At 39.6% G+C, this 10,806-nt stretch overlaps 1 protein-coding gene across 1 annotated transcript; it reads right to left on the reverse strand.

Moving 5' to 3' along the window:
• Positions 1–630: 630 nt before the first annotated feature.
• Positions 631–10,752, reverse strand: KLHL41 (kelch like family member 41). The gene is made up of 6 exons (XM_056349979.1): positions 8,546–10,752; positions 5,754–5,911; positions 5,554–5,661; positions 4,382–4,567; positions 2,457–2,603; positions 631–1,611 (listed from the first exon to the last, which is right to left on the reverse strand). The coding sequence occupies exons 1-6, from the start codon at positions 9,653–9,655 to the stop codon at positions 1,500–1,502; spliced, it is 1,821 nt and encodes a 606-aa protein (XP_056205954.1). The 5' UTR covers positions 9,656–10,752; the 3' UTR covers positions 631–1,499.
• Positions 10,753–10,806: the final 54 nt, after the last annotated feature.

Below are 10,806 nucleotides of genomic sequence, written 5' to 3' on the forward strand. Positions count from 1 at the left end.
GAGGATTAAAACTTGCTACGAGTGGATTCAGAAAGGGCACCTAAGAAAAGCGATAGACGAGTATTTCAGTCAAATGTGCTGGTTTTGATCCTTTGCAGCCATTCTTTCTGAATTAAATCAGCAAGTGTTAGAGCAGATGGGCTGGTGTAAACCAGTGATGTAACTGGAGCCAATGAAAAGATGCTAAGAACAGCTGAAGATTTGGGTACTAAAGGGGAAAACAGAACAGATGTCCCACAGATTAAGTACCAGCGTACAGTAACGTACTGAAATGAGCTGCGACGGCCGTGCCTTTGCCATACGTTTACCTCTGTCACCTAGGAGGGCAATGCAAGGGCTGATCTGATAGTTGGAAGTGCTGTTCGGTCAGGCGGGGTGGGCTGCTTTCCCAGTTTTCCTGCTGTATTGGTCGTCATTAGATTTAGGTTTGTGACATCCTTTAGATTTATGACACCCTCCTTATTCAATGGAGAAATCCTTTCAAGATACACTAAATAAAAACGGGTGGGCATGCTCTACTTTAAGAAGACTGAGTGGTTTGTTCTGGGGAAAGGCTGTATTAAGAAATCTGTGTCCTGTCAATATGATAGTGATCATGAGCAGATCATTAAAAGAGACACCAGCACGTGATACTTTTACAGTTTTAAAAACAAAGTTTAATTGTTCAAAGTTTCAACATCAAAATGCATCAACATTACTTTTAGATGTAAAAGTCCTCTCTGCTATAGGTATTTGCTGATTAGCAAGTCTTCTAGGACTTTTTCATGAATGCTTGTCTATGACCTCAGATCTCTTGAGAAAAACTTCCATAAAATACTCACTTTGGGAAATAAATATAAAAGCATAAAAAAGTGGAAAACCCTTGTTACCAGAAGCTTAAACGTAGAGTTATTAACCTTATGCACTTGTCTCTCTTTCCTCACATCTGGCTACTAGTATAGCTCTGGCTGTTAGCCCACTTTTGTTTTCAATATACACTTCATATTCCAGACTAAATTATTTTTAGAAGGCCCTAATGAAATATTTTCAAGATACGGCTGGAGAATGCACGATCTACATATATTGCTGAAGGGGGAAATTGGACTGTGCAAACAGCCAGTTAGAATAAAGTTAGCTTCCTGCTAGTTGCATTTAATTAAGTCACGGGCATTGTAATATAAGCCACCAATATCCTGGATTGCCTGAGCGTAAGGAAGTCTTAACTAGTTTTATTGGCAATTTCACAGAGTGAAAAATGGGAGTTCTTTCTCTCTGAAATCTTCATTTATTCTAATCAACGTTAGTTAGAATTCTTCAGGATTTTAAACACTGGCAAAAATTCAGTTGTTGGTTAGCTAGTAAATCTTAAGACTGGGACAGACAGGTGAACTGTTTAACAGTTAACAGTATAACTAGTATGCTGCTACAAAACTCTGTACAGTCTGGGGACATTTTCATGCAACAAAACCAGAAGAGCCTATCAAAACTCCCTCCCCATATCACATTTTCCAGCATTTTGTTTACAGCTTTGATAACTTGAAGAGGTTTAAGCGTGTAGCGAGGCAGGAGGCTCCTGTAGCATATCGGATCTCTTTCAGTATGCCAATCCATTCCTTCTTTTCATCATCATACCTGCATATTTAACAAAATAGGGTCAGAACATCTTAAAATTTGAGTTTGATGCTTCATCACAAATACACGAAAAGGAGGATAGTCCACATGCTGCAAAGGCTTGTAGCAACCACGTGCTGAAGGACGCCACAAAAGGCTGCTTTTGTCCTCTAGAGCAGAACAGAAATGTTCTCGCACATGTGAGCTCTTCTCCTGGTCATACTTCAGTTACTCCTATAAAAGCTTCCTCCTTGTCTTAAGGATCCCTTCTGAATTCCGTCAGATTCTTGCACATAAAGGTGTTTTTTATGGGAATCCTTCCTATCCTGCCAGTTAAAACTCCTGAATTTACCATAGCAACTGAAGAGTCATAGCAGAGATGTGATGTTTCATCACTAGTACTGTGATTTAGATTAAACCCAAATAAATCTAGGAGGTAAGGATTTCTGGATCTCTTGAAACAATTACTCATTTCACTATTAACACACGAAGATGTACAAACCTCTATGTATATAGGCTTTACTGCATAATAATGTCACAAAACAGAGAATGTTTTTATGGTGCACTTACAGGGTTAAACCTGCCAAGAGATATGGCAACTTGCTCTCTTTAAAAGAATAAAAGAATCTGGAGATTATGACACAGACTGTTCAAATTATTAGTAGCTGGAAGTAGTAATTAGATACAAATCTCATGTTTATTTGTTACTTTCTGACAAACATTTCTATCTGTCACCAAGCGCTTTACAGCCTGTGCTGTGGTTCATTTCGAGTTAAACAGAGAACTAATTTTACCCTCCAGTGTCTACAAACCTCAGTTTTTGATACAGCTTTCCACCAGGAAAGGGTGATTAACTTTAAACTTACTTCCATATGTCAGTAACTTCACTGGGTGCAAATTCTTTAGATTCAAGCTGAATCATTGCAAAGCCTCCAATAGCATACAAAGCTCCGCTTAAGGTGACTAAACTGATGGAACTTCTCTCTTGGGGAAATTCAGGCATAATCTCCCACCTAAAGATGAAAAGAAAAACCTAAGTTAAACAAACACGTGAGAAATATTCTACACTGAATGCACTAAAATACACCTCTGGGTGACATAAATTCAGGTACCAAGGATCACTTGAGTGAATGGTAAAAGGAAAAAATTCTGAGATTAATCAGCGATGAGTTTCAGTGTCTCCATCCCCACAGGAAATTCCTGTGAGTCTTAAGTGACAGAATTACACCGTGATGACATCTCTTCCCAGAGACCACCTCTTACAGGTCGCCTGGTCCCATCGTCAGTAATAGGCTTCATACAGGTGTCTTGTTCCCCAGCTACTCTCATTTTTTTCCCCTGTAGTTTTCAAAATGCATATTCATTTCAAGTGGCATCAACATACTAATTTGCATATATAAGATGGAGCTCATTAGCATAATTTCAAGTGCTCTGCCAATTCATACGTACAAACATACAGAAGATACAGACATCGCACTTCTGGATAATGTCAACATTAAAACTAATAGACGAATTTGTCTCTCTTGCTTGTGTGACTTGATTGGAAAAAACCAGAGTGAACCAAGACAAGAACCTGCAGATTTTTCAGACCACAGGCTGCACAATGAACAATGGCTGAGAAGAACGTGCCAAACATCATGGTAACAAAACAACCTTTACTTTCTATAGAAGGTGTAAAGCTCAAAGTTCCCTCATAGGATTACTACTTGCACAATTCACATTTGTGTTGTTACATTTTATAAGCAAGTCTCTTTGGGATAGCATACATTTAAGTTAAAGCTTTTGTTGTAAGGTTCATGGCTGCTAATGGCACCTGTCAGTGAAGACAGCACAGCCAAATGCGTTTATATACAATAGAAGTGATTATTAATAAAGAGGTGCATCCAGAACCACTTACATGTTTGAGCTATCATAATAAAGCTCTACTGGCATTATTTTAAATAAACTCTGTAAATAAGATGATAGGAAGGAGGAGCAGCAAACATAACAAAAAGGAAAATTCAGAGTAGAAAGACAGATACAGAAGGTGTAAACTCCTAGAAAATCATAAACATTCAAGGGATGCCAATTGCAAAAGATTCTGGCTGTGAGGAAGAACATCAGGAAGTCTCTGGACCAAATAAGCAAGCTAATTCCAGGTATGACTTGCTCTCTGCTGTTACTACTTTTTCTTTATAGTATTTCAGAGCATGGACTTAAAATTGAAAGTAATCCTGGAGTTTTCATGTTAAAGAAACAAGCAGAATTATCTGCCTGTCACTAACTAGTGGTAAATGGTATTTTCTGTGGTAAGGTAAGTGAAAGGCAAGACACCACAGGGCCACATACCCGAAGGACATTCAGCTGTTCCTGTTCAGGCATCTGGTTTCTCTTGCTGGGGTTTCATGCTTAGTGCCAGTGCTGGTTCAACTAGACTGTGCGGCCCTTGCCCCTTTCTTCCACTTCTCCCCTATTATGCCAGCACACCTGCTCACGTGACCATGTGGTCAACTAAGTTGGGAAAGTAATCAGACTTTAAAAAAAAATAAAAAATTAGAGGGTGGGTCATTCACTGTGAACTCTCTGATCATGTTTGCAGTGAGTTACGTTAGCACAGAAAATGTGCGTAGGGGCAGGAAAAACAAGCGGAGGTGCAGGCTCTTGAGCTGCTATTGGTGCTAAAGAAGTGACTGCAGACCAAGTGTCTCAGTGGGAGCACAGGCACCTGAGCACCATCGTGACTCACCTCAGAGCCCCTAAAAGCCCAGATGATAAACCACTTGCTTAAAAATAGCTTGAATACTGCACTCACTTATTGGTGGTCAGATCAAAAGCTTCAACAGATGCAGTAAGGCCTTCTTCAGTGACACCACCTGCAATGACAATCTTGCCCTTATGGACAGCTGTTCCAAACATCGAGCGAGCCACTTTCATTGGAGCCAGATCTCTCCAGTCTCCCTTCTTGGGATTGTATACAAATAGTCTGTTAGTGCATTTCCTGGGGAGGAAAAAGAAAATCTGCGATCATTTCTAATGAACTTCTGGCTTGTTCCAAGCGAGATTTAGCTGAAGTGGACTGTGTGGGTTTATGTAGAACACCTCTTTCCTCTCCATGAGATCTGTTCTTGTATCTAACCTGGGAATCTCTGCATGTCTACAAAGCACTAATCACATCCATAGAACTAAATCAAACGTTAAATGCTGCTTACACAGGGCAGAAATTTCAGCGTACCTTACAGGAGAAAGACGATGTCCTTTCCCTGTGCATTGTATTCAGACGGGTTTGTGGAGGAGTGTGTGACAAAGCTTACAGAAGAAAGATTACGGTACTATTTTGGCCGGTATGACAAGCTTGTATATTAAATGTCCCCTGTACAAACACTGAAAAATTACCACCATGTGCTCAGTGTGAGTGAAGACTTTGATTTTCCTTATGTTATACCCATTAAGATATAACAACCACCACAGGTCAGAAAATCTGAAACACTGACACAGTAACTCTATGGCACCAAAGTATTTCTGGAAGGAAATAATGCTTTCAGTGAGGGTCCTCATAGCTATGTATTACTATATGTGTCTGCAACGCAAGTAAAATTTGCCTTACAAGTATGGTCATTAAAATAACTAGTTGGGATTACAATTTATATGCAATTTTACTTTCTCATGAAAAAGATGTCCTATATACCATAAAGCATTCCCTTCTGCCATATTGTTAGCAACCTTAATCTAGAGATGTAAAAAAGGGAAACCCTGATTTCAGAGTGTGAGGGCTGCCCAGAGAAGCTGTGGAGTCTCATTCTCTGGAGACATTCAAAACCCACCTGGACATGACTCTGTGCAACCTGCTGTGGGTGAACCTGCTTTAGCACAGGGTTGGACTAGACAATCTCCAGAGGTCCCTTCCAACCCCAACCATTCTGTGAGTCTGTGACACAGGACCAACCAAATGTTAAGAAATTGTCATGAAAAGACTTAGAGACTCACTTATCATCCGTTTTTCCACCAAGACAATATATCAATCCATTGTTTGAGACGGTAGCATGGCCATATACTTTGATGGGTAGTTTTTTGATCTCGCCCCATTTCATTGCCCTGAAACATGAAAAATTTCACCATTAGGCTCTTCCAACTAACACTGGGCTATTTACATGCTATCGGAGGGCATAATTAAATTTTAAACATACACAGGATCATAGCACAATACTGAATCTAGAGACTCCTCCGTGCGAAGGTCCTTGCCTGCAATCACATAGATCTTGCTGTCTGACTCTCCCAGCCCGAAGAGGCACCTGGCTGACGGCAGTGGAGGAAGGGCAACCCACTCACCAGCGATGCTATCCAGCTGAAAGAGCATCAGAACAGGAAGTGTTAGCGAAGGCAAAATAGAAAAAATTCATACAACGAACACTGTTCCACAAAATCCGTCTAATTGCACTCACAGCCTCTCAACAGCTCATCTGCTTGCCCGAACGCCCTACCCCTTCCCTCAGTGCAGCTAATCAACGATGACTTCTACCCACACGTGCTTCATGGTGCCGAGACAAAACCACACAGCTAGCTCTCTCTGCATGTACTCATCCTCACAGAGTTTCTCTGCCTCTTTATTAAGCTCTTCTTCCTTGTTTAAAGGTCTGTTACTCTCTGGGTTCCCTATCCCATGTCGACAAGTAGTTGTTCTCCCCACCTGAAGGGAGCAGACACTCCTACCATCCCACACCTTCACATCTAGCTGTCACGCTCATCCCTACAATGAGAGATGCCAGACATCCTCACACCTTTCCTCTTACTGGTCAGGAAAATGGCAAACGGTACAGACATGTCTTCTGCAATCTCCAGAGCAGAAAAGGTGGTATTTCATTACAAATACTCTCAAAAACTCCTAGGATCTCTGAAAGCACAATGAATGAAAACTTCACTCCTAAGCAAAAAAGGCAGGCAACAGTATCAGTGTCATCCCCACTGAAGTACTCCCACGGCTGTCTCAGTTGATATCCGGTATGCTGAAAACACCTAAGGAGAAGCAGCAGCAGGAGGACTAAAGAAAACAAACAAAACAATATTTTCCTAGAAGTGGTGCTTAATTTTTTTTTTTGACCTGAGAACTTAAAATTGAACCCGAATCTCTCTAACATTCAAAGAGAATATTTTCTCTCTTTTATTGCATAAAGATTTCCTTCACAATGTACAGGAAAGGAAGGTAAAATGGGAGTTTGCATGAGTGTAAAAGCATTTGATAGAAAGCAAGAGAAAGTGTAAAGTAATCAGATCTGGGTTTAGCTCAGTGACATCTTTTTTCCAAAATTAAGTTCCAGAGTCCAGCTCTCCACACAGAAATTCATCTTCATGGATGTGGATTGCCCCAGTAGCTAGATCTGGGTGGTGTAATGAGGAGAAGATGTACCCATCACAGATCACAGCATGCTTAGTGAATCACTCTTGAAGATGACATATCTACTGATGATAGGGCATAAACCAGTCATGCATTTTTGAGCCACTGGCTGCCTTGTTTTCTCCTGGGTTGCTAGTTAGCAAATAAAATGGTAACAGGTGCTTCACTGGTGGAGAAGGGGAGATCAGTAGGTGAAAATCGGTTTGGCACCACGTTAACATTTTAGAGGGAACAACAGCCACATGGGTAACGCAGACAAGTATTTTAATAATAGGCAGAAGAAGCGGCAACCAAACTTACAGATGACAAGCAAGAGAGCAGGATTTCAGGGGATGGATGCAGACATATTACAAATTGATGAAGTTTTCAGAATCCTACTTTATATCAGTCTGGAGGTTTAGTTTTTCAGAGGCCCCTTTGTAGTAGCCTGACAAGATTATGCGGTTCTGGATTATACACATTGTGACATCAACACATTATTTCTATCAGAAGAATATTTTTGTAACAAGTTCTGCACTTCAGTGATTAATGGTTTACACCTACATAAGGAAATGAAACAGTGCTAATCCCTCTCTAGCAGACTAAGATTTCCCTCTCATAGATACTAAAAATGCCTGAAACCAACTCTTTCACTGTGTGTGAAACCACAGTGAGCCATAGTCCTGTAAACACTTAGTATTTATATTTTTTAATACCTGAAGGCTTTAAAATTTTAGCACTGCTTATCACTCTGCTTTATTTCATACTGACACAGGACCTGCTTTCACTCTATTAGGCCAATGTGCCTCAAGGCAGGGTATGGCTGGCAGCACATTGTATAATTCATCGTGAAATAGTTTAAATATCCCCCAAAGCATGTAGCCAGGTAGCTAAAAACACAACATCATTAGTTCATGGTGTAACCATGCCAAATCGTATTTTTTCTAATTTTTCTGAATATGTTGTGGAAATTAGTTTGTATTAATCAGCCTTATTATTTATACAGATTTACCAAGTTATAAAATTACACCCTCAGTTGAACATTGACTGTTTGCCAAGAAAACAACCTTCTACCTCTAAATTACATATTTTAGAATGCTCTTAGGTTTTCAAATGTAGATGTGACAAAAGGACTTCTGGAACTTGAGTGACAAACGTGGCACTTGAAATACGCACATTCCTGCTGTCATAAAAATATTCAGATGCAAAACCAGAAAGACGTTCAGTCTAAAGCAGCTAAGAGCTCAACTTTGACGGAACTTAACAGAAATTCACAAAAGATATTTTACAAAAAACATTGCTAGGCCTAAATTTAGGCACCTGCATCATGAAAAATCTGGGCCTTAAAACAATGAAAGCTGGTGCCTAGATATAACGTAGTAATCCTTTTAATCTTTTCTGAGATCTCACCAAGGGCTTGCTCATGAAAGAGAAGATGCAGGTCCCTTGGTTTCATTTCTCTCTCCAAGACAGGAATAGCTCTCTAAAGATACTGCTCTCCATCGACCGTACAGAGAGACTAGACAACTCACTTGTGTAGACTCAGAACGCTTTTCAGTAACTCTTACAAAGCACACATTATGGCACCAACAATTATAAAGCTTATACCTGGAAGAAGTATGACTGGAAAGGCTGATCCTTGTTCTCCTCTTCCACATACAGTCCTCCAACAACGTAGACCTGATTTTGTTTGGTGACTATACTGGAATGATTTCTGGGAATCTGTTCTGCCAGAGCCGCTAGGTAGCATTCATTTTCAAGAGGATCATAAGCTACTGCAGCAGTGTCATTAACCAGAAGAATGAGGTCTTTCACAAACATGCCGTGCCTGGGAAGGTCATTTAGGTAGCCAGGCAGTAAATCTTCATCTCCTACATCGCCATTCACCTCCCCTTTGGTTGACTTTTCTGTACTTTTGCTAGAGTCAGGCAGTTTTCCAGCAAAAGCATCCTTAATAATCTTTACTTTTTTCTGAAGGTCTGAGTTGCTTTTAATTATATCATCCTTCTCAACATGTTCCTTGAAATATTTTTCTGGCATAAGACGAAAACGTATGCAGTCAAAAATTTCCCCCAGGCTCTTTACTCTGTTCTCCTTGTCTGTTCGCACCCATCTCATTACGGCTTCAAATACCAGTTCTTCCTTCTCTACGTTTAAGCTGTCAGGTGAAATAACCGAGATAAGTTCATGCGGGGCAAGCTGCATGAAGTCCTCTTCTTTGCAGATCTGCACAAAATGATCTGAAACAAAATCACGGGCAGAAAATGCGAGTCTTGGGCAATCAAGCAGGACACCTAATCGAAGGATAGCCAGACAGTTACCGACAGCAAGCCTCTTCTGGAGATAGGAGACGCACACAGTGAACACAGAAGGGATCTGAAAGCGACTGGCCAAAGCAAAAATATCTTGCACGTTAGAATCATTAAGATCAATACTTGCTGAATAAAGGTATTTGACAATCATATCCAGGATGTTGGCGTCAACATTATCTAGAACTACCTCCTTCTTTTTCTCTTCATTTTGTTCTGATAAGAAGTACTCACGAAAATAAGGGCTACATGCTGACAGAATCAATCTGTGGCAAGGCAGGCTTCTGTCACCAGCTTTTAGAGAGCAATCTATGAACTTTTTCTCTTCAAGGAGTTCCTTGAGGCCATCCTGAAGAAGGGTGGATTGGTAAAGTCTAAGCTCTTCAGTGAGTTCCCTTTGGGAATCCATTTCGCAAATACTTGGGAAAGGGGAGGGAGCAGAAAGCTTTTAGCTGTTGCCTGCTCAAAGGTCTGCCTGTAAAAAAGGCAGACCAATGTGCTTTGTCCTGCCTGAAGCCTCTCTGCAATTTAATCTCACTAGCTAAATATAGGTACATACTCTTACAGGTCGGAATTTAGGATGGATGGTTTGGAAAAAAAAAAAAAAAAAAAAAGAGAGTTGCTCTCACAGCTGTTGAAGACTGAAAGAAGCAACTGTTGCTTTTAGTCACTACCGTCAAGTTTTGCCATCATTCTCCACATTGATTCAATGAGATTACATGCAACGTAAGAAATTACTTGACATGAGTAAGGACAGCAGAATCTGACCCTCGCTGAGACAGCTATGAGCTATATGATGTTACCAAATAATCTGAAATAGAAATATTAATTAATCAAGTTGTCAGCTGCAACTACCATTCACTTTTTCAAAATAGCTTAATTGCTACAGTCATAAAGATAGTAAAAAAACCTCTAGAACTTTGCATCAATTATCTATGATCTAAGAATATTTTTTACATACCCATATCACATCTGCCGTTTCTTCAGATATTGATAATAAGACTTCGAAATTCCTTTTGAGCTTCTTCTTCATATCCCTTTGGTTATATTTATTTGTAAACAAAACCCTACTCTTTAGACGTAACGTATACATTATTCAGGTAAAATTCTGCTTTCAGAAATAACTTCAAATTAAGTCTCCACACCCGCCTTAACAAACCCCATTCTTCATTTTAAATCATCTGTAGACATTATCGTGCTTTTAAGATTTGACTATACTAGAAATGCTATATTTAATTGCTGTTAAACTAAACTGAAAACAGTACATAAGAAAGGTAGAACAGAGAATGAAAAATGTGTAATCCACCATATTAACATTATTCAATGTATGTGTAATTTTTTTAAAAAAAATGTGTTGAATTTAAATTAGAGAAGCCCCAAATCAGTCAAGTAGTTTGAAAAGTGAATGTGAATTTAGGAAAATTATGCATGTGTTGAAGGTTTCATAATTTAGACCGGGAACATTTAGATTTTTATCCAAGGTGGTAATATAGATCAAACAAATTTGAAATTTTAAGTTGTTTAATATACCCTGATGAAGGACTGTACTTTTCTCATATA

Source organism: Falco biarmicus, chromosome 8 (assembly GCF_023638135.1).
Source record: "Falco biarmicus isolate bFalBia1 chromosome 8, bFalBia1.pri, whole genome shotgun sequence".
Lineage (NCBI taxonomy): Eukaryota > Metazoa > Chordata > Aves > Falconiformes > Falconidae > Falco > Falco biarmicus.

Excerpts from the sequence above, each read along its gene's own strand:
- KLHL41 (XM_056349979.1), bottom strand. The coding sequence starts at position 9,655 with ATGGATTCCCAAAGGGAACTCACTGAAGAGCTTAGACTTTACCAATCC. Across the intron at positions 5,912-8,545 it reads TCCAGTCATACTTCTTCCAG|CTGGATAGCATCGCTGGTGA; the intron begins GTATAAGCTTTA and ends ATGCTCTTTCAG. Across the intron at positions 1,612-2,456 it reads GAAGTTACTGACATATGGAA|GTATGATGATGAAAAGAAGG; the intron begins GTAAGTTTAAAG and ends TTAAATATGCAG.